The sequence below is a fragment of the Bactrocera neohumeralis genome, chromosome 4 (assembly GCF_024586455.1).
Source record: "Bactrocera neohumeralis isolate Rockhampton chromosome 4, APGP_CSIRO_Bneo_wtdbg2-racon-allhic-juicebox.fasta_v2, whole genome shotgun sequence".
Lineage (NCBI taxonomy): Eukaryota > Metazoa > Arthropoda > Insecta > Diptera > Tephritidae > Bactrocera > Bactrocera neohumeralis.
The window spans coordinates 44,153,085-44,178,006 of record NC_065921.1 but is presented as its reverse complement, the minus strand read 5'-3'; the positions used below and the strand labels follow the sequence as shown (position 1 = coordinate 44,178,006).

The 24,922-nt window shown below is 37.8% G+C and overlaps 4 protein-coding genes across 4 annotated transcripts; 1 reads left to right on the top strand and 3 right to left on the bottom strand.

Annotated features, from left to right (window-relative positions):
• Positions 1-3,954: 3,954 nt before the first annotated feature.
• LOC126755708 (histidine-rich glycoprotein-like) lies at positions 3,955-4,759 on the bottom strand. Its single transcript, XM_050468455.1, has 2 exons — positions 4,748-4,759; positions 3,955-4,668 (listed from the first exon to the last, which is right to left on the bottom strand). The coding sequence occupies exons 1-2, from the start codon at positions 4,757-4,759 to the stop codon at positions 3,955-3,957; spliced, it is 726 nt and encodes a 241-aa protein (XP_050324412.1).
• Positions 4,760-11,168: 6,409 nt separating this feature from the next.
• On the bottom strand, positions 11,169-11,947 carry LOC126755706 (histidine-rich glycoprotein-like). The gene is made up of 2 exons (XM_050468454.1): positions 11,936-11,947; positions 11,169-11,852 (listed from the first exon to the last, which is right to left on the bottom strand). The coding sequence occupies exons 1-2, from the start codon at positions 11,945-11,947 to the stop codon at positions 11,169-11,171; spliced, it is 696 nt and encodes a 231-aa protein (XP_050324411.1).
• Positions 11,948-15,909: 3,962 nt separating this feature from the next.
• LOC126754615 (histidine-rich glycoprotein-like) lies at positions 15,910-16,644 on the bottom strand. The gene is made up of 2 exons (XM_050466721.1): positions 16,633-16,644; positions 15,910-16,545 (listed from the first exon to the last, which is right to left on the bottom strand). Exons 1-2 carry the CDS (start codon positions 16,642-16,644, stop codon positions 15,910-15,912), a joined length of 648 nt encoding a protein of 215 aa, XP_050322678.1.
• A 1,769-nt stretch (positions 16,645-18,413) lies between these two features.
• LOC126754618 (histidine-rich glycoprotein-like) lies at positions 18,414-19,148 on the top strand. Its single transcript, XM_050466723.1, has 2 exons — positions 18,414-18,425; positions 18,513-19,148. The coding sequence occupies exons 1-2, from the start codon at positions 18,414-18,416 to the stop codon at positions 19,146-19,148; spliced, it is 648 nt and encodes a 215-aa protein (XP_050322680.1).
• Positions 19,149-24,922: the final 5,774 nt, after the last annotated feature.

Below are 24,922 nucleotides of genomic sequence, written 5' to 3'. Positions count from 1 at the left end.
ATGTTAAATACAATGTTTTGCTTCTTCAAATCATTCAGCGGCTTTGCAATTAATGCAAAGTTGCGTATGAACTTTCTAAAGTACCCGGCTAAGCCAAGGAAACTATCTAACTGTTTCAACGTTTTTGGTAATGGATACTTCATAACTGCTTCTATTTTCGCACTTGATGGAGCGACTTGGTTATTTTCTATAACGTGGCCTAAAAATTCCACTCGTCTTTGTAAAAATTGGCATTTCTTCTTGTTAATTTGAAGCCCATAATCTTTGCACAAGTTTAGAACCTTTTCTAATCGAATTAGCGCTTCTTTTTCGTCAGTTGCCGGAATTATAACGTCGTCGATGTAAGGGAGAGCAATTCCCTCTTTTGTAAAATCTCGAAATATAGCATTTACATACCTCTGAAAAACGCCAGGAGAGTTGCACAATCCAAATGGAACCTTAACAAATTGATATTGACCGTTATGTGTTACAAATGATGTATACTTGCGGCTTGCATCAGAAACGTCAACGTGGAAGAACCCGTTTGTTAGATCAATCGTGCTAAATACCTTGGAGCCTTGTAGTCGATCGAGTTGGTCTTCAATTAAAGGCAGTGGGAATCTGTCCTTAATTATTACTTTGTTTATGCGTCGGTAGTCTATACACAACCTGGGTGTGCCATCGCGTTTTTTCACCAATACAACTGGACTGCAGAATTCAGACTCTGAAGTTTCGACAATCCCATCTTCAAGCCATTGTTCAACTTGCTTATCAATTATCTGCCTTTCACTAAAAGGAAGTCTTCTAGGTGCAGAAAAAATTGGCGTATCGTCTTTTAACACTATTGTCATTTTCACATTTGTTGTTTTAGTTTTATTGGGCGTATATAGTTCAATTAAATCAAAAACTTTTTGCTTTGCAGCAGCACTAGCAAGTGGGTCAACGTTTACATCTTCTTTACATTTATCAATTTTCATCAGCGCATGTTCTTCAAATATATTACACGTATTTAATTTTTGTACAAAAATACCACTTGAATTAATTCGCACTTCAGCTTGGGAGTATAATTCTTCACCTATAATAATGTTAACGTCTATGCTGTTTGATGGAACGACGTGAAAATTTAAATTGAAAATGTTATCGTCTATTTCTACACTTTTTTCAAAATGTCCAATCGGTTTCACTTTGTTCTCATTTGATTTTTGTCCAAAACCCACTAAATAAAAGTTTGATTCTACCAACTTCGGTTTCTTCAATAATTCGTACACTCTATATGTAACAACATTAAATTTACTGCCTGTATCAAACAAAGCTAACCACTTCTTATCTGCCATTCCTACTTCTTTCATCATTATATCTTTACTTGTTTTAACAATTTGTAAATTACGTTTGTCACTTAGTATGCTTTTGTTTGGACAATTTTTTGACATATGACCAAAGTTATTACATCCGAAACACTTTACACCTTTCTCTCTGTCTTTACAATCAATACTTTTATGGCCTTTTACACCACAATTATAACAACGAATGTCCACTTTCGCTTCAACATTATTCACTGTTTTTCTGAATTTATTTATACTTCGTTCTTCTGAATTTATTATTTCTTTGTTAAAATCACTATTTACTTTCTTGTTCTTTTCTTTTTCTTCATCTTTTGTTTTTGATCGCACCATTTCGTATATTTTCAGTTTTTGTTTAAATTCCGCCATATCATGAGCGCCGTATAAAATGCTTTTGTTTAAACTTAAATCTTTTATGCCATCGATCACATACTGGATAAAAGCAGCATTCTCCACGTTTCCCCTTGATGCTATTTCTTTCATTTTAAAAAAATAATCTTGTACGTTTTCGTCTTTTTTGATTTTTCTTTCACTTAATTGTTTATGTATGGTAGCACTGTTCGTTGCTGTTTGAAATTCTTTCAACAATGCATATTTTAACTTTTCCCAGGAAACAATTCCCTTTTCGCTGTTCAGAAATAAGTTTGCAGTACCCTTAATAGATTTTTTTGCAAACACATACTTTTGGAAATCATCCCATCCCATAACAGCTGATGTCTCCTCGAATTCGTTTATCCAAACTTCAACTGGTAAATTGTCTGTTCCATCGTATTGTCGTACTGTTTCTTCTACATCGCGAAAATTCATTGCAAATCTAGACAATTGTGATGGTTGCGCTCTTCTGCTTCTCGGTGTTATTGTGTTCTCTTTCTCGGTGCCATAATCGTCGTTTAAAAATGATACAAAGCAATCGTCGTTTTCTCTTTCATGAGTGTTGGTGGTTTTTCTAATTGGATTAGACTGATTAGTACACTTGTCCGCCAATTCGCCGCAATTTCTGCTTCTATCGTCGTTCATGTTGCCTGCTGCTACTTCACCGCTGTAATCACCTTCGCAATCGTCGTCATTTTCTTCGTCGTCATCTTCATCGTCGTCATTATCGTCTTCTTCGTTGTTGTTGCAACCAAGCAAATTCCCTTTTTGTAGATTTCGAAAGATGTGCAACTGTACATTTTCCTGTTTGCAGCTCAATTGTAGCAAGTTGCAAATGGAAATCAATTCTGCTACCGATAAATTTGATGCAATGTATGCGGACTTTTGCGCATACTCGTCGTCATGCTCGTCGTAATTAAAACCTTCGAATTCGCGCAGCCTCTGTCTGTTTCGTCTATCACCTTCGTCTTCGAAAATAAATCTATGCAATGCGTTAATGGCTTCCTTGCGCATTCGTCGTATATTTTCACGTACTTTATCAAAGCTTTGTAGATTCGCCATCTTGAAAAATCCAATCACGCAATTACACACGTATATTACTTTTAGGTTGAGCCCCCAAATTTGTGGGCAAGATTAGTTATACTGACAAATTACTGATGTGGTTTATTAAAAAACATTATTTAAGTATACAAAGTTAAACGATTTATAAATACAAAGCAAAACGATTTATAGATTTATAAGTATATTAAAGCTACTTCTGCTCAATCTTGCCGCACGTCGTACACCTTCACCTCGCGTTGCTGATCTTCTTCTTCTTCTTCTTCTTCTGGCTTTTCTGTGCTGCCATATCGTTTCATTCCCACATTCATGTGGCCTATCGTGAGATTGACATAACTATGAGCATTAGAGGACTAGCATTCATTCAGTACTGCATGAGCATTGACTGTAAAAAAAAATTTTTCACGTTAGATCGCTCACAATTTCTCAATCGCTTAAAAAGAGTGTCGGAAGAAAACTGGACATGTTGCAATCATACTGATACATACAGAACAGCAAATTATGTGTGGTATGCAACCACTTGTTTGCATGTTGTCTTTCAAGGAATCAGGAAAACCAACCACTGAAGAAGTATCACTCTCCGCTACGACAATACGAGCTCTCACACAACGACTGATACAACTGCATTTTTGAGCACTCAAAACATCGATTTGTTGAGTCATCATCCGCATAGTCCCGACTTGGCACCGAATGATTTCTTTTTATTTCCGTTCGTTAAAAATCAACTAAGATTTCAATATTTTTCGATACCTAAATAATCAATAATACAAATATATACTATATGTATCTTATTCGAGTAAATTAGGTTCTTTTTAATATAATTACGCCGGACGTGAAATTAAATGTAGAACCTAAGTAAGTCAATATTAATTTGTCATTTTGAATTAAATTAAGTTAACTTACTGAGCGATGAATATGGTATAAAGTCAAATGTAATAACAGAAATCATTAGGTATATTGGGCTTGGGAAAGTGGTTGGTGCTTCTTGTCAACTACTAATACCACATCACGATCTTTTCGAAACAACCAATTTGCACTCCATAAACATTTTCAAAACAAAACATTTTCCGTTTTTGTTAACTTTTAAGTACCTTTAATAATATCAGATCAATTTTCAACAATCATTTCAATTTCGACTAAAATAAAAATATTCTCTACACAAATTTACATAAGCATCCATTATTACTTTGTACAGATAAATCATCTAATGTCCACCGTGTCCACCGAAATCATGTCCACCATGATGATGTACCGCAACACCATGTTCTTGTTTGATTGAAAAGCCACTAGAATGACCGTGACCATGACCATGACCATGTCCATAATCATGACCGTAGCCATCATCCCCACCATCTCCACCATCGTGCGATTCAACCTCGGCATGTCCACCATGGTAGCTAGTGTGTCCTCCGTGGGCATGTTCGTAACCATGACCACCATCCCCACCATCTCCATCATCGTGCGATTCAACCTCGGCGTGTCCACCATGGTAGCTGGTGTGTCCATGATCAGCTACATGATGGTGTGTGGGTTCACGGTGTACCACCGCATGGAAACCACTGTGCTTGTCAGCCGTATAGTGCACAGTTCTCTTGTGACCATCCGCTTCAATCAGTTCATAATGTCCGGATACCTTATCACCTTTACGGTGTTCACTCTGCTCTTTGATATCACCCGTCTTGGTATCCTTTACGCCATAGCTGAAGTGATACTCAGCGTGTGAGTCATGACCATCGTCGTGTCCGTGTCCGTGTCCGTCTCCATGGTGACCATGATGATCGTGATGATTGTCGTGTGAGACTAAATGCACTGAAGCGTGACTGGAAGCACTGTGACCCCCATGATCATGCCCATGATGACCATGTGGAAAGGCACTGACTACCACTAGTGCGAAGCTACATACGAGTGGAGCGAATATCTACCAAAAAACAGAGAATTTGAGAATTTCTATACTAATGTACATATATGTAAGAGATAAATGTATTAATCGAACTCACCTTGGAGCCCATTGTTTCTATTCAAATTAGCAGCTGTGATGTATCTCGTGGAACTGTGCTTGGTACGCTGTTAATCTACGCTTTTATACCAAATTTGAGTTCCAAGCTTTTTCTTTCACACTACCTTTCGTTCAATTCTGCAGTATTTTCGAATTGCTTTACAAACGCACTGCAGATCGCTGACCTTGTCATTATTTGGTAATTACAAATAAAGTAACGGCTTTATATCTAATGTATTTAATTGACGGACTAAAAATTGCCGAAAATTTTCTATGCCTTCTCAGTTTCGACTATTCTTATATTATTTTAAGAATTATATTTCTAATTCTAATTTGTTGGTATGTAATTTCTTAGGGTGGAACTTTGTACCAGAGATGCTATAGGACGAGTTTCGGTTAAGTCGATCAGTATCAATTGGTCACTGAAGTTAGGGAGGCTGAACTTCCATACTGAAGAGCCAAGCAGTCGTTCGTCAATTGACCGACACTAGACGCATTTTCTGAAATCGTAATCCTTGAAGCTCGTGAAGGAAATTGTTGGTTGTTGGATATTCTCATTAAAGTGAATTTGCAATGAGACGGGTTCTAAAGCGAACTGAAAAATTCAGTACATAATGAATCCATTCTACCCAAAGAAAACTTCTTAAACATCGTAAGTTCCAATATCGAATAGGTTTGAGTGGCTTGACAAAACATACTTGGTTCTAAATCATGATTGGAATGTTTGTTTTTGGTATATTCTACTCATTTCATTTGTGTTTTTCCAAAACTGCGTTTAAACAATGTTCGCTATAAAGCACTCTAAGAAAAGGTGCTTCATTAATTTATTAGTATAACAAGAAGTGAAAACTGAGCCTATTGTTTTCGTTGGACCTCTGTTAGATGAGGATGCAAGCATAGCGATTTCAAACTTCAAAGAAACGCATATCCAAGATATACATACAGGGTTTGTCCGGAAAGTAATAGGACTGAGTCGATTTAAAACAAGTAAGGAAGGGCTAAGTTCGGGTGTCACCGAACATTTTATACTCTCGCATGATAAAGTGATAATCGAGATTTCATTATCCGTCATTTACATATTTTTCAAATACCGTATTTGTGTAAAGTTTTATTCCGCTATCATCATTGGTTCCTAATGTAATGTAATAATACGAGTATAATATTATACAAAGAAGGCATCAGATGGAATTCAAAATAGCTTTATATTGGAAGAAGGCGTGGTTGTGAACCGATTTCAGCCATATTTCGTACATGTCATCAGGGTGTTAAGAAAACATTATATACCGAATTTCATTGAAATCGGTCTAGTAGCTCCTGAGATATGCTTCTTGGTCCATAAGTCGGCGCCACGCCCATTTTCAATTTTTAAAAAAAGCCTGGGGGCAGCTTCCTTCTGCCACTTCTTCCGTAAAATTTAGTGTTTCTGACGTTTTTTGTTAGTCGGTTAACGCACTTTTAGTGATTTTGAACATAACCTTTGTATGGGAGGTGGGCGTGGTTATTATCCGATTTCTTCCATTTTTGAACTGTATATGGAAATACCTGAAGAAAACGACTCTGTAGAGTTTGGTTGACATAGCTATAATAGTTTCCGAGATATGTACAAAAAACTTAGTAGGGGGCGGGGCCACGCCCACTTTTCCAAAAAAATTACTTCCAAATATGTCCCTCCCTAATGCGATCCTTTGTGCCAAATTTCACTTTAATATCTTTATTTATGGCTTAGTTATGACACTTTATAGGTTTTCGGTTTCCGCCATTTTGTGGGCGTGGCAGTTGGCCGATTTTGCCCATCTTCGAACTTAACCTTCTTATGGAGCCAAGGAATACGTGTACCAAGTTTCATCATTACTCAAGTTACAGCTTGCACGGACGGACGGACAGACAGACATCCGGATTTCGACTCTACTCGTCGCCCTGATGACTTTGGTCTATATAACCCTATATCTGACTCTTTTAGTTTTAGGACTTACAAACAACCGTTATGTGAACAAAACTATAATACTCTCGTTAGCAACATTGTTGCGAGAGTATAAAAATTTATTGAACCAATTGTTACAATTATTTAACAACTTTCAAAATAGGCTCCTTCTGCGTCGATGCAGCGCGATTTCCAAGCATTGAAGGCGTCACAAAAAGCATTCTCCGGAATAGCCATGAAAACCGAAGCTTGCTTTTCATCGGCTTTTTCAGGCAAGGAAACAAAAAAGTCCATGGGGCCACATCTGGGTTGTAGGGTGGCTGCGGAAGCGTTGGGATGCCGGCCTTGCTTAGGTAGCTGTTCACAAGAAAGGCGGTGTGAGCCGGGGCGTTGTCCTGATGCAACTTCAAATCGGCAGCGATGTCTTGTTGGACCCGATTGACCTTTCGGTTGAGTCTCTTGAGGATTTCCACGTAAAACTTGGGTTTGTCCAAGGGGAACATGGTGGAAGGTGGCTTTGATATCAAAAAAGACAATGAGCATCGTTTTCACTTTGGATTTGATGATTCTTCCCTTTTTTGGGGGAGGAGACTCCGGCGTGTGCCACTCGGAAGACTGCCTCTTTGCCTCGAGATCATACTCAAAGATCTCTGACTCGTCACCTGTGATTACGTTATTTAAAAATTGGATCACACATGTTGCATTTTCGGCTTACACTACTCACAGAAACACGTCGCGCGAAAATGTGTGTCCTGACTCTCCAGGTGCGCGGAGACAACTGACCAGCCTCTCAACCGAATCCGATCGGTGCTCCTGCGGAGTACAGTCACTGCGGAAGAAATTCAGTCCTATTACTTTTCGGACAAACCCTGTAGGTATATTATGAATAAACAATATTGTGTTCAAGTTGTTTTGTTTGTTCATAACACCAGTATACTGCTATTTGGTCCACGGTTTATATAACAGAGACCTTATTAAAAGATACCGATCATCAATTTGGGCTACATTCTTAAAAGAGACATTTTGAAAACACTCCAAATATTTTAAGTTGATAACTTTTATTTTTACTACCATCTTCTGTTTCTATTTTCTCTTATTAACCTTTAAATATAGTCCCCATAATGGTTTCAGTTTAGTGGGGTTGGTAAAGTCTCTCATATTCCATTATGTCTTCATTAAAGCGTTCTTCTTCTCGTCCAAATAAGCTCTCTTATTATCTTTAAATCTATCTATCTAAATGAGAATGTAAGAAGTACATCTTTAGGGATTTTTAGAGAGATGGAGAATTTCGTAATCATGCCAGTAATCAGCTAATCATAATTGTCAGCTTTATGGTTTCCAAGGAAACCACGAACTATTTCCATAAAACTGGTGTTTAGGTGTTTTTCTCTTCATTGCAAAGTAAATTCGGGAAAATATCACAATCCATATATTTTCTTATTTGATGGCCTACAAATATTCTAGATGTTACTTTCGCCTCTAAATGCTTTGAAAAAAATCTCCAAATATTTGAAAGCTTCGAACTCATGACTAATAGCCTTGACCTAACGTGGTGTGCGGTATTCTCATATCTCGTTCGATTTATAGACTTCTTGAGAATGTAATGATGCCAAGAAAATTTAGAGAATTTTAATTTTATTACCTCCGATTGAGATAAAAATATCTGTTATATTCAACAAAAATCAACCGTTAAGACGAAAGACGATATATAGATAAAACCGATTTTTTTAACTTTAGGTATTAAGTGAGCTTCAGAAAATATTTTTTTCTATAAAGATTCCTCCACTTTGTTCAATATATTCAGCACAAATTCAATGAGATTTTGAAATCACAATTTATGAAATAAGTCGGGCTTGGCCGATAGGTATTTATGTACCAAACTGATCAGAGTGACAAGACTAGCTCAATGTCTGTCTGATTCTGCAAACAAAAACTTGGGTAAAAATTAAGATAGGTTAAAAAACAAATTGGTACAAAATGCGTAAGTTTAAAAAACACAACATTAAGCCACAAATTAACTCAATTTTGATACAGATATTTACAGTTGTGAAGAACAACAATTGAAGTTTAAGTAAAAAAAGTGTCCCCTCGCTCTTATAAGTTTTAAATTATACATCACAAAGCAATCAAGATAATTAGACTCCACATGATGCCAATAAATCTTTCTACCTCCTCCTTATGATTTGACCATCATGAGCGTTACAGCGGAGTTGGTCGGAAAGACTGAATAAGACACAGTACAAAAATTGGATACTGCCCACTCTTAGGACAAATTTAGTATCTTATGAACAATATCAACCGATTTTGGTGAATAATACTCAAGATGCTTATGTAGCAATATGAAAATTGCCTTCAATCCTTATTATTCACATATAACACATTTATAAATCCCGTCTTCACTGTACAATATATTATATAAATCTAGGAACAATGAAGACATATATAGAAACAATACTCTGCATAAATAGTGCCATCTAGATATGCCATTAATCAGTGGTTAACTATGAATGAAATCGGTTTAAACACCAACCCAGAATATAACAGGATTATAAGTTTCGTCCATTTGTATCAGTTCATATTACATTTTCGAAGAAGAAGAAAAAACTGAAACTGTTTTCAGTTCTACCTATGCTTTAGATCTCCATCAGGAATATGAACTCAATTCTTCTTTAAGCCATCATTATTATGTGTTATTGTATGTGTTGCGGCTTACACAAGGTTTCAACACCGGAGCATACTCTTGTAGAACCCCCAATGGTGATCTAGTCACCGATGTCCAGAGCATACTTAAATTATGGAGAGAACACTTCTCCAGCCTGATGAAAAGCACTGAACGTACAACGCCAGGAGATTCCCCAATCAATGACGATCGAGCAGACGTTCCATTGCCCGACCATGAAGAAGTTCGAATAGCAATTACCCGCCTGAAGAACAACAAAGCGGCGGGGCCCGATGGATTGCCGGCCGAGCTATTCAAACACGGCGGCGAAGAACTGATAAGGAGAATGCATCAGCTTCTTTGTAAAATATGGTCTGACGAAAGCATGCTCAACGATTGGAATTTAAGCGTACTCTGCCCAATCCATAAAAAGGGAGACCCCACAATCTGCGCCAACTACCGTGGGATAAGCCTCCTCAACATCGCGTTCAGGTTCAATCGAGCGTATTGTGTGAAAGATTAAAGCACACCGTCAACAAACTGATTGGACCTTATCAGTGTGGCTTTAGACCTGGCAAATCAATAACCGATCAGATATTCACCATGCGCCAAATCTTGGAAAAGATCCGTGAAAGGAGAATCGACATATGTACACCACCTCTTCGTCGATTTCAAAGCTGATTTCGATAGCACGAAAAGGAACTGCCTTTATGCCGCGATGTCTGAATTTGGTATCCCCGCAAAACTAATACGGCTGTGTAAACTGACGCTGTGCAACACTAAAAGCTCCGTCAGGATCGGGAAGGACCTCTCCGAGCCGTTCGATACCAAACGAGGTTTCAGACAAGGCGACTCCCTATCGTGCAACTTCTTCAACCTGCTCAAACTACAGAACTGAATCTGGACAAGGAAGCAAAGCAAATGGGTCTGGCAGTGAACGAGGGCAAGACGAAATATCTCCTGTCATCAAACAAACAGTCGTCGCACTCGCGACTTGGTGTAATAATTTCGTCTATCTTGGAAGCAGTGTAAACACCAACAACATCGGGGGAAGCAGATGAAGAGGAAGACCTCCACTCCGTTGGAAGGACCAAGTGGAGAAGGACCTGGTTTCGCTTGAAATATCCAATTGGCTCCACGTAGCAAAAAGAAAGAACGACTGGAGCGCTCTTGTTAACTAGGCTATAATCGCGTAAGCGGTGTCTACGGCACTAAAGAAGAAGAAGAAGATATGCCATTGCTCTAATTGACGGACTACAAAGTTTAATTAAATAATCAGTGGTTAAATATAAATGAAATCGGTCTAAACACCAACCCAGAATATAACAGTATTATAAGTTTCGTCCATTTGTATCAGTTTATATTACATTTTCGAAGAAGAAGAAAAATTGAAACTGTTTTCAGTTCAACCTATGCTTTAAATCTCCATCAGGAATATGCACTCAATTCTTTCTTAAGGCATCCTTATTATGTATTATTGTATGTGTTTCTTAAACCAAGAGTATGTATTTCAATGATGTCATACTTAGATTTCGAACGATTTCTGTGAATAATGTTAAGATTACGATTGTCACATATTACGAATCCCATGAAAAAACTTGTGTAAATAGTAGAAAATGATTGCGGTTACCTCTGCGTTGGAAAAGTATTTCTATGCATTTAAAATTATATTAGAGATAATTCCATAAACATTTCCAAACGAATACATTATCCGATTTTGTTAACTTTTAAGTAACTTTAATAATATCAGATCAATTTTTAAAAACCATTTAAATTTCCACTAAACATATTCTCTACATAACAAAAATAAGCATCCATTATTACTTTGTACAGATAAATCATCTAATGTCCTCCGTGTCCACCGAAATCATGTCCACCATGATGATGTACCTGTTCTTGTTTGATTGAAAAGCCACTAGAATGATCGTGACCATGATCATGACCATGTCCATAATCATGACCGTAGCCATCATCCCCACCATCTCCACCATCGTGCGATTCAACCTCGGCATGTCCACCATGGTAGCTAGTGTGTCCTCCGTGGGCATGTTCGTAACCATGACCACCATCCCCACCATCTCCATCATCGTGCGATTCAACCTCGGCGTGTCCACCATGGTAGCTGGTGTGTCCATGATCAGCTACATGATGGTGTGTGGGTTCACGGTGTACCACCGCATGGAAACCACTGTGCTTGTCAGCCGTATAGTGCACAGTTCTCTTGTGACCATCCGCTTCAATCAGTTCATAATGTCCGGATACCTTATCACCTTTACGGTGTTCACTCTGCTCTTTGATATCACCCGTCTTGGTATCCTTTACGCCATAGCTGAAGTGATACTCAGCGTGTGAGTCATGTCCATGTCCGTGTTCATCTCCATGATGATCGTGATGATCGTCGTGTGACACTAAATGCACTGAAGCATGACTGGAAGCACTGTGACCCCCATGATCATGCCCATGATGACCATGTGGAAAGGCACTGACTACCACAAGTGCGAAGTAACATACGAGTGGAGCAAATATCTACCAAAACACAGAGAATTTGAGAATTTCTATACTAATGTACATATACATATGTATGAGATAAATGTATTAATCGAACTCACCTTGGAGCCCATTCGGCCCATTCAAATTAGCAGCTGTGATGGATCTCGTGGAACTGTGCTTAGTACGCTTTTATACCAAATTTGAGTGCCGCACATTTTCTTTCACACTATCTTTAGTTCAATTCTGAAGTATTTTCTAATTACCTTACGAACGCACTGCAGATCACTGACCTTGTTATTGTTTCGTAATAATAAATATGATAACGGTTTCAAATCGAATGTATTTAATTGTTGAACTAACATATATTGCCATATATATTCTATGTCTACTCGGTTCAACTAGTCTTATATTCTTTTAGGAATTTTATTTTTACCTATTTGTTGAATTGAATTTTAATTTTTTGAATCAAATATCAGTATCTTGGTCAAATTAAAATGTGATTCGTTAAACAATTTGCGAATATCTCTACTCTATCGTCACAGCAATCGAAGGTTTTATCGTATTCCTCGAATGTTTTGAAAAATAAGTTTGGTTGTTCTCAGTAAAGTGCATTTGCTATGAGGCGGGTTCTATAGCGGACTGAAAAATTCAGTCGATAATGAATCCATTTTACCCAAATCATACTTCGTTAGATTTCACAAAACCGTATATCCAATAATGAAAGCTACTTGTTTTCCATCTTCTCTTATATCACATTGGCATTGATATCTGTGACAAATGTCATATCTACAAAATCATTAGTGTTTAGTATATACTTGTCTTTCTGAAGTAAATATAGTGCTTATAGAATTTACATTTTCTAGTACCGAAGCGTTCAGAATGTGAAAAAAGTATTCGGTGGTAATTGCTTGTCGGTAGCAAATGGTTTTGATTGGTACAAATTACGCAAAGAAGGTTGAAAACGCGTTGACGACGTTGACGTCAAGGACGGTCTTCAACATCAACTAATCACATGTTAAAACTAGCTCCCATATTACCTTTTAAATTTATCTAAATGAAAATGTAACGAATGCATCTATAGATACATTCCACATCCGATGATAGAGGAATTCGCAATTATGTCAGTAATCAGCTGGTCATAATTTCCAGTCTTATGGTTTCCAAGGAAACTCTTCATTGTTAAGAAACTTCGGGGAAATGTCACAGCCCAAATCTTTGTTATTTGAAATATTCAAAATTTTATTTTCACCCCTAAAAGTTTTGGAAATAAATCTTCATATACTTGAAAGTTTCGGACTCATGATTAAGAGATTTTACTAATTATTTAATAAGATCCAATTTAAAATGCAATGTCGGCAGTTTTGAAATGAACTATAGAGATAAGGACATGGACACATGGTTTGGTTCTTTTTATCAATATGAAGGACTCGACTCTAGTTCTGATGCTTGGAATGGGTTAACGTGGTGTGCGGTATTCTCATACCTCGTTCGATTTAAAGACCTATTGAGAATTCAATGATGTCAAGAGAAGTTATAGAATTTAATTCTACATATTACCTTCGACTGTCGTGTCAATGTCTCGTACAGCTCATCGTTCCATCGAATGCGGTATTCGCCGTTGCCAATGCGCAAAAAACCATAAATATTTCGTAGAAAATTTCTCACGAAAACTCGCAACGTCGACTCACCAGTTGTTATCATCGCCCAAGCCTCTGCACCATATAGCAGGACGGGAATTATGAGTGACTTATAGAGTTTGGTTTTTGTTCGTTGAAAGAGGACCTACTCAGTCCGAAGTAGCACCTGTTGCCAAAAGTTACCCTGCGTTGGATTTCCCGGCTGACATTGTTGTTGGTGTTTACACTGCTTCCAAGATAGACGAAATTATTTACAACTTCGAAGTTATGACTGTCAACAGTGACGTGAGAGACAAGTCACGAGTGTGATGACTGTTTGTTTCACTGCCAGACCCATTTGCTTTGCTTCCTTGTCCAGATTCAGTTCTGTAGTTTGAGCAGGTTGAAGAAGTCGCACGATAGGGAGTCGCCTTGTCTGAAACCTCGTTTGGTATCGAACGGCTCGGAGAGGTCCTTCCCGATCCTGACGGAGCTTTTAGTGTTGCACAGCGTCAGTTTACACAGCCGTATTAGTTTTGCGGGGATACCAAATTCAGACATCGCGGCATAAAGGCAGTTCCTTTTCGTGCTATCGAAATCAGCTTTGAAACCGACGAAGAGGTGGTGTACATATGCCGATTCTCCTTTCACGGATCTTTTCCAAGATTTGGCGCATGGTGAATATCTGATCGGTTATTGATTTGCCAGGTCTAAAGCCACACTGATAGGTCCAATCAGTTTGTTGACGGTGTGCTTTAATCTTTCACACAATACGCTCGATAGAACCTTATACGCGATGTTAAGGAGGCTTATCCCACGGTAGTTGGCGCAGATTGTGGGGTCTCACTTTTTGTGGATTGGGCAGAGCACGCTTAAATTCCAATCGTTGGGCATGCTTTCGTCCGACCATATTTCACAAAGAAGCTAATGCATGCTCCTTATCAGTTCTTCGTCTTCATAGCTCGGCCGGCAATCCATCGGCCCCGCGCTTTGTCTTCAGGCGGGTAATTGCTATTCGAACTTCTTCATGGTCGGGCAATGGAACGTCTGCTCAACCGTCATTGATTGGGGAATCTCCTGGCGTTGTACGTTCAGTGCCTTTCATCAGGCTGGAGAAGTGTTCTCTCCATAATTTAAATATACTCGGGGCATCGGTGACTAGATCACCTTTGGGGGTTCTACAAGAGTATGCTCCGGTCTTGAAACCTTCGAGCATTACCCCTGACGGCCAGCCTATCAAGCTCCCCATACCCACGCATTTCGTCCTCTTTCTTTTTCTGTCTGCAAATGCGTCTCCCATCCCGCACGTGTTGTTTTCGATCCTAACGTTGCGATTATACGATATACATATATTTCACAAGCTGCTAAGTATCTTAATGAAACCCAGAGAGTTGTCCTTAAACAGGTTATTTTGATCAACGTGTGAGATATCAATGAAATCGGTCTAAGGATCAATCCATAATAAGCGGTATCCTCGTATTCACCTACTTTTACGTTTGGTTCAATTTATATTACATATCTATATACTTATCTTAGTAGATGTTGAATGTAGAAACTACTGTAGTCAGTCTATAAACTTTAACGTAAATATCTTATTATCTTAAATATAATCTATTGTCAAGATCTGAAAGTATGTCCACTCCTTTGAAACTTGAAAATTGCGAGATTCCACAGCCGATAAGTATTTGTCATTTCGAATTATATTAAGTTCTCTGACATACTGACCGATACGGTATATGATATAAAGTCAAATGTAATAACAGAAATCATATTGGTGAAAGGTTGTTGTCAACTATCGTACTATATATGATCACAATTTTATCAAATGAAAAGATGCTGATTCCATTTCTCATATATACTTATGTATGAAGTCCTCACCTTTGGTATATGGATTATTCTAAGATCTTCATTTTCTTAGAAGAAGGAGACAACTGTTCAATGGTTAAATGGATGCCATGGTTAAAACTGCAGTTTTTGAATCTTTTATCAAGAACACAAAATCAACTTTTTTCTGAAAATATCTTTATTATATATTACTATGTTTTTGAATACTACTTATTATGATGTTAAGGAAATACGCATAATAAACTAACTTTGCCACTTAACCCTAGAGCACGTATTTTAAAGACGTCATACTTAGATTTAAACAACTTCTGTGAATTGTTTTTTATAGTCTCCAAATTTCTCTGACCTATGATTTTAAGAAAAGGATTGTGGTTACATATGAGTTTGAAATGTAGCTCTATGTATTGGCATGGATTTCAACCAATTTATTTAAAGTGAAATTCTATTCGAGTCAATCAATTTGCTTTCTATAAATATTTTCAAAACAACACACCATCTGTTTTCGTTAACTATTAAGTAGCTTTAATAATATCAGATCAGCTTTCAACAATCATTTCAATTTCGACTAAAATAAAAATTTCCTCTACATAACAACAATAAAAATCCATCATAAATTGCTACAGATAAATCATCTAATGGCCACCATGTCCACCGAAATCGTGTACACCATGATGATGAACTGCAACACCATGTTCTTGTTTGATTGAGAAGCCACTCGAATGACCGTGACCATGATCATGACCATGTCCATAACCATGCCCATAATCATGACCGTGGCCATGACCAGCATCCTCACCATCTCCACCATCGTGCGATTCAACCTCGGCGTGTCCACCATGGTAGCTGGTGTGTCCATGATCAGCTACATGATGGTGTGTGGGTTCACGATGTACCACCGCATGGAAACCACTGTGCTTGTCAGCCGTATAGTGCACAGTTCTCTTGTGACCATCCGCTTCAATCAGTTCATAATGTCCGGACACCTTATCACCATGACGATGTTCACTCTGCTCTTTGATATCCCCCGTCTTCGTATCCTTAACGCCGTAATTGAAGTGATACTCAGCGTGTGAATCATGACCGTCATCGTGTCCATGTCCGTGTCCGTCTCCATGGTGACCATGATGATCGTGATGATCGTCGTGTGAGACTAAATGCACTGAAGCGTGACTGGAAGCACTGTGACCTCCATGATCATGTCCATGATGGCCGTATGGTAAGGCACAGACCACCACCAGTGTGAAGCAACATACGAGTGCAGCGAATACCTATCAAAAACACACATAATTTGAGAGTTTTCAATTCTAATATACATATGTAAGTATAAGAGAAATACATATATCAATCAAACTCACCTTAGAGCCCATTGTTTCAAACTAAATTAACAGCCGTGATAGATCTGGGTGAACTGCGATTAGTTTGCTTTTAACCTGTGCTTTTATACTAAAGTGCTAAGCATTTTCTTTCACATTATCTTTCGCTAAATTCTGCAGCATTTCGAACTGCCTTACGAACGCACTTCAGATGGCTGACCGTGAAATTGTTTGGTAATTATTAGTAAAGTGGCGCCTTCAAATCTAATGTTCGCAATTGTGTGACTAGCAACTTGCAACATTTATGTTATACATTTGTCTCATTTTCACCGTTTTCATCCTTTTTTTATATTTGATCGATTTGACTATTATAATAGGAAATTTATTTTTATGTCATCAATCGAAGTTTTGACTTTTCCGTTCAGTAAGTTGAAGCGTGGCTATCGCTAAAAAGTTTTGTTCGTGAAAACCTGATCCATCGTAACATCGGTCGGAATTTTGCCACTTTTAAGTAATTGTATACTGGATTTTTAGCAAAATTTTTTAAAAGCCTTAACATGTCAAAAAATCCATTGTTAATCATATCTTAGAATTTGGAGTCTGTAATTTTGGTATCTAATTTTTTCAATTCAATCTGTTATAAACTTGGATCCGAACGGAGGAGTTTTTATATTCCGCTTCCGACAAGACAGAGTTACAATCCAGATCATTGGAGTTTAAATAGTTAATGTAATTGTATGTATATGGAACTTAGCGCCAGAGCCACCATGCACGGGTTTCGTATAAGTCGACCAGCCTCAATAGGTTACCGAAGGTTCATTAGGACGGCTGAATTTTCAAACTTTTCATAATCAAATCAACTACTCAAAAGATGTTCATCAATAGAAACTAAAATGCCATGTAATCAAAAATTGAGGTTTTTCGTCTCTTTGGATCTCGTGGGTTTGCTAGCAGTCGAGACCTAAGGCCATTATAGATCGCAGCAAGTCATTATTGGAAAGTTTCATATTATACCTCATTACATTCCAATCTACTTTAAGGGAAAAGTTATAATGGCCATATGAAAGCTACTTGTTTTTTTAGTCATGATTCTAGTCTTTACTTAATGAGGTTTCCGCATCTTTTTAAGGTGTGCGAGTATTGGTTTAAGAGCGAGTATTGAAGTGCTGTAGCACAACAAACAAAAGAAACTTTGCGAATTTAACGTGTTTTAACGTTATTTTTCATCGGAGCTCATTTCGTGCCGCCTCTTAAGCCATATTGCCTAACACTTTCGAAAGCATTGTTGGAACGCTGTTCGGGAAAGACCAAATAAAATGAGGAAAAATAGCGTGTTTTAGCCAGTGTTGAATTCGCAAAGTTTGTTTTGTTTGTTGTGCCTTTATACCGACTCTTAAACCGATGGAACAGATTTTGTCGAACAAAACTTTTTAGCGATAGCCACGCTTCAACTTACTGAACGGAAAAAGTCAAAACTTCGATTGATGACATAAAAATAAATTTCCTATTATAATAGTCAAATCGACCAGATAAAAGGCATGAAAACGGTGCAAATGAGACAAATGTATAACATAAATGTTGCAAGTTGCTAGTCACACAATTGCGCACATTAGATTTGAAGGCGCCACTTTACTAATAATTACCAAACAATTTCACGGTCAGCCATCTGAAGTGCGTTCGTAAGGCAGTTCGAAATGCTGCAGAATTTAGCGAAAGATAATGTGAAAGAAAATGCTTAGCACTTTAGTATAAAAGCACAGGTTAAAAGCAAACTAATCACAGTTCACCCAGATCTATCACAGCTGTTAATTTAGTTTGAAACAATGGGCTCTAAGGTGAGTTTGATTGATATATGTATTTCGCATATACTTACATATGTATATTAGAATTGAAAACTCTCAAATTATCTGTGTTTTCGATAGGCATTCGCTGCACTCGTATGTTGCTTCACACTGGTGGTGGTCTGTGCCTTACCATACGGGCATCATGGACATGATCATGGAGGTCACAGTGCTTCCAGTCACGCTTCAGTGCATTTAGTCTCACACGACGATCATCACGATCATCATGGTCACCATGGAGACGGACACGGACATGGACACGATGACGGTCATGATTCACACGCTGAGTATCACTTCAATTACGGCGTTAAGGATACGAAGACGGGTGATATCAAAGAGCAGAGTGAACATCGTCATGGTGATAAGGTGTCCGGACATTATGAACTGATTGAAGCGGATGGTCACAAGAGAACTGTGCACTATACGGCTGACAAGCACAGTGGTTTCCATGCGGTGGTACATCGTGAACCCACACACCATCATGTAGCTGATCATGGACACACCAGATACCATGGTGGACACGCCGAGGTTGAATCGCACGATGGTGGAGATGGTGAGGATGCTGGTCATGGCCACGGTCATGATTATGGGCATGGTTATGGACATGGTCATGATCATGGTCACGGTCATTCGAGTGGCTTCTCAATCAAACAAGAACATGGTGTTGCAGTTCATCATCATGGTGGACACGATTTCGGTGGACATGGTGGCCATTAGATGATTTATCTGTAGCAATTTATGATGGATTTTTACTGTTGTTATGTAGAGGAAATTTTTATTTTAGTCGAAATTGAAATGATTGTTGAAAGCTGATCTGATATTATTAAAGCTACTTAAAAGTTAACAAAAACAGATGGTGTGTTGTTTTGAAAATATTTATAGAAAGCAAATTGATTGACTCGAATAGAATTTCACTTTAAATAAATTGGTTGAAATCCATGCCAATACATAGAGCTACATTTCACACTCATATGTAACCACAATCTTTTTCTTAAAATCATAGGTCAGAGAAATTTGGAGACTATAAAAAACAATTCACAGAAGTTGTTTAAATCTAAGTATGACGTCTTTAAAATACGTGCTCTAGGGTTAAGTGGCAAAGTTAGTTTATTATGCGTATTTCCTTACCATCATAATAAGTAATATTCAAAAACATAGTAATATATAATAAAGATATTTTCAGAAAAAAGTTGATTTTGTGTTCTTGATAAAAGATTCAAAAACTGCCGATTTAACCATGGCATCCATTTAACCATTGAACAGTTGTCTCCTTCTTCTAAGAAAATGAAGATCTTAGAATAAAACATATACCAAAGGTGAGGACTTCATACATAAGTACATATGAGAAATAGAATCAGCATCTTTTCATTTGATAAAATTGTGATCATATATAGTACGATAGTTGACAACAACCTTTCACCAATATAATGATTTCTGTTATTACATTTGATTTTATATCATATACCGTATCGGTCAGTATGTCAGAGACCGTAATATAATTCGAAATGACAAATACTTATCGGCTGTAGAATCTCGCAATTTTCAAATTTCAAAGGAGTGAACATACTTTCAGATCTTGACAATAGATTAAATTTAAGATAATAAGATACTTCCGTTAAAGTTTATAGACGACTACAGTAGAGTCTTCATTCTACATTTTCTAAGATACGAATATAGATATGTAATATAAATTGAACCAAACGTAAAAGTAGGTGAATACGAGGATACCGCTTATTATGGATTGATCCTTAAACCGATTTCATTGATATCGCACATGTCGGTCATAATGCATTAAGATACCTCGCATACCTTGTGAAATATGTATCGCATAAAGTGTACTGGTAGTTTGAAAACCTTTATATTGGCACCCATTTTCAATACTTTCGACACATATATGAACAGTTGTCATGGGAAGACGTTTTTAGTTAAGAAATGGTATACATAGAAGGCAACATTTGGGTGTTGTTCATTAGCTTCATTGGTTATAGTTTTATATAGGTTGGCAAAAAAGTCTTGCGGTATTTTCGCTACTTGGCGCTGAAAGCGCGTAGTTCTAGTTTTGTTCGTCGCATCGGGTCATGCTATACCTTTTTGGAGAGCTCATTTCACGCGCTAACACGTGTTTGATTGATTGTCGTTTCTTTTAAGTCGTTCGTGAGTTATAGCGTCGCAAACATGGAGCAAAATAAAGAGAAAATACGGCATATTTTACAGTACTACTACGATAAAGGCAAAAATGCATCTCAAGCCGCCAATAAAATTTGTACAGTTTATGGACCCGATACAGTTTCCATTTCCACCGCACAACGATGGTTTCAACGTTTTCGTTCTGGTGTAGAGGTGGTCGAAGATGCGCCACGCTCCGGAAGACCTGTTGTCGAAAATTGCGATAAAATCGCTGAATTGGTCGAAAGAGACGGCATAGTAGCGGCCGTAGCATCGGTCAAGAGCTGGGCATGAGTCATCAAAAATTCATTTCAATTTCAATAAAAAAAAAATCAATAAAAGTACCGCAAGACTTTTTTGACAACCCAAAACAAACAGTCCAAAGCCGTGAGAATTGCCGAAACAGCATTATGGAATCATGTGGCAGTCCACGTGAGGTGATGGCAAATAGATTTGATAGGTGTTAGGTATTCAGGTGCAGCACCGAAAAGTTAGTTGTAATAACTCGATCGTCGTGAACGACTGCCCTACATATGTACAGTGAATAATCAGAACAGTCATAAATAAAGCGGGGTTGAGAAGCTTTTTCACAGTGTATCATACGAATCTTAAGTCTTGTGCACCAAATTCAATGAATATTGTTCGAAAAGTTCATAAGATATTAAATTTCTCTTGAAAGTGGCCGGTGTAAAGCTGGAATGTTATCTTCCATCCGGGCAGCACGACTTAACTAGCACAGCAGGTGTATGTTGATTGGCTGACTATGTCAATGCCGTCGTATATCTCTTACAGCTCATCGTTTCAGTCGACTGCGGTACCCGCCGTTGCCATTGCGACCATATATTTCAACCCGCAAAACTTTTCTCTCGATCACTCCAAAGGCCGACTCATCAGATGAGGACATATAGAGTTTCATATTTGTTCGTCGAAAGAGAACTTTAATTCTCAGTTGTTTACTCAGTTCAAAGTTGTACGTGTTGGCAAGAGTGGTACTGCGTTGGATTTCAAAGCTGATATTATTGTTTTTGTTGATTCTGGCTCCAAGATGGCCGATTATCTACGACTTCCAAGTTATGACTGTCAACAGTGATGTGCGTGCCAAGTTGCGAGTGCTACAACTCTTTGTTTGATAACAGGAGATATTTCGTCTTGTCTGTGTTCACTGTCAGACCCATTTGCTTTGTTTCCTTTTCCAGTTTGGAGAAAGAAGAACGAACGGCGCGAATGATAAGGCTAGTGGTATCAATATCATCGCCGTACGCCAGCAGCTGTACAGCTGTGCTATAGTTAGAAGATTCTACCTTCTCTATTTAGCTCTTAAGCTTTAGGTCTCGTATTATTTTCTACAGCAATTGATTGAAGAAGTCACACGATAGGGAGTTCCTTTGTCTGAAACCTCGCTTGGTATAAAACTGCTCGGAGAAGTCGTTCCCGATCCTGACGGAACTTTTGGTGTTGCTCAACGTTACTTACACAACCGTATTAGCTTTGCGGGGATATCAAATTCAGACTTAGCGGCATAAAACCAGCTCCTTTTTGTGCTGTCAAAAGTAGCTTTAAATCGACGAAGAAGTGGAGTGTGTTGATCTTCCTTTCATGAGTCCTTTATAGTATTTGGCGCATGGTGAAAATCTAGTCGATATCAGATTTTGCAGGTCTAAAGCCACACCGATAAGGTTTAATCAGTTTGTTGACGGTGGGCTTTAGTCTTTAATACACTACGCACGATATGAAACGATAATTAGCGCAGATTGTGGTATCCCCATTTGGTGCATTGAGCAGAACACACTTGCTCCAATCGTCGGGCATGCTTTCATTCGACCACATCTGGGAAAGAAGCTGATACATGCACCTTGCCAGTTCTTCATCGCCGTAATTGTATCGCCCATTAATTCATTGATCCTTGCCGCTTTGTTGTTATTTGAATATTTTCATAGTCGGGCAATGGAACATCTATTGCATTGTCATCGATTGTGGACTCGGGCTCGCCATCTCCTGATGATACATTTTCACGGCCGTTTAGCAGGCCAGAGAAGTATTCTCTCTATAACTTCGGTATGCTCTGAACATCGTGTCACAGAAGTACTAGTTCTGTGCGAAGTTGTAGCATAATTTTTGCTACCGAAGTACATAATATTGTTAGATTAAGATTGAGATATTAGCTCAACACAGAAGGAAATAAGGTATTAGAAACATGGTGCTTAGACTGGGGTCCTACTGATTTAGTCATTATTCAGATCTAAGCACATTACTCGTATGCTTAAGGGAACAAATTCAGTTAATTTCCTTTGAATATACACACACTAAGTTTTATTAATATATATTACATTTTACCTCATACGAGTATACATGTGTATATTGTATAAAGCTAACCGGAAGTTTAATATTCTTAACCGTGTCGATTAGCCCTATTTACGCTTTTTGATACTACATTTTTAGTAATAAACGCTTCTCTTCGATTTCCAATAACACTTATACCACAAATATTGAACGATATTTTTAGAAATTATGGTCCGGTTTCTAAAGTATTTAAACGTGGATAGATAGAATTAATAATGTGACATTTGTGAAGAAGGCGTGATTGTAGTACCAATACAGTGGTTACTGAGAAGGATTTTACCTAAAGGTTTTCTTTACACCTATGTATGTCTATGAACCTCGTAAAGTATTACAAATAACTGTTAGGTCAAAAAAATTATTATAAACTGTTCCAACATGTTGCGAGAGCTTAAAAAACAGTCCAAAGCCGTGAGAATTGCCGAAACAGCATTATGGAATCATGCGGCAGTCCACGTGAGGTGATGGCAAGTAGATTTGATAGGTGTTAGGTATTCAGGTGCAGCACCGAAAAGTTAGTTGTAATAACTCGATCGTCGTGAACGACTGCCCTACATATGTAGTAGGGAAATAATAATAAATTAACCCAAACATTGTGTTCTATTTAATTACATACGAGGTGTGTTCAAAAAGTATCGCCACAGTTTGCTGACAGTTTTCTTCAATTGCAGGGGCGTGGTGCATCATGAGTTCTTACCACAGGGAAGAACGGTCAATAAGGAATAAAGACGGCATCGAAGGAGGAGCTGAAGAAGTTAAAAAAAATGATTTTTTGGAGTGCTTCGAAGATTGGAAAAATCGTTGGCACAAGTGTATAATATTTCATGGGGATTACTTTGAAGGGGACAGAATAGATATTCATGAATAAATAAATAATTTTTTAAAAAACACAAAATTCGCGATACTTTTTGAACACACCTCGTATATACCAACAGCCATAAAAACAAAAGCTAAAAAGCAACAATAGCGCAATAAAAGTTATTGTTGTATTGTGTAAGAGAAATGAAATTAAATACCGAAGAGAGGAGGAAGCTACAAGGTATTTTCTTTGTTGTCGTTTACTTATGATTTACATTTTCGCATATTTAGGCCCACCTCCCGAGACATAAGACACATAAGACTTCGATTTCCAGGAAACAGCATTTTGTTTTTAACTTTTTTCTTTAATTTTGTTTTCATTTCTTATTTTAACATACTTTTTGTGATTGCTTTTGCTCCCAACGCCCAGGAACCCCACCAACATTTTGGAAGCTAAGTCTCTGCCCTTTTATTTTTACTTGTAAGCCGATAAAAACAATCGAACTCAAACAGCCAAATTGGTTGGCAGGCGGCTTACACAGTCTCTTCTGAGAGGTCTATGTATGTGGGTGTACACATGTGTGCATAAATCGTGTGGATGGAATGGGAGGGTATAATAAGAACGTGCGCGTGTGTCAGAGTATTTATACGCGTATGTACATATGGCTTTTGAGCAAATAAAGCCATTGATGCGAAAAAGTATTTTAAATGATTTGGCGCTCCTTAGAAATGAAGTCATTGGTGTGGTGTGTGACTCTCTTATTTCACGTACGATTTATAGATTTTATATGGAATATATTGCGAAGGAAATTTAGGCGTAATTTCATTGCCAATATTTAGTATCACATATTAACCTACGTACTCGACAAAGAGTTAACCCGGGGTTCGAAATTCAGAATATTGGATGAATGGGATCTAGAATAAGTACCAAACCGATATATTATATAAAAGTAAAAAGTAAATAAGGAAACCGAAATAAGTTCAGCCATAGACGCTGAGGTTATCATACGAGTATTCCGTATTTAGCGGCTAGAAAATTCATAAATTATTTCGACCAATTTTAGTTCAGAGTTAGGACATATTATAGAATCTATTTGCGCTAAATTAATCACTATCCCTCTGAATTAGTTTTTATGACACATGTTGCCATTATCTAAGAATATTGTTCCAAGATGTTAAAATCCTAACCG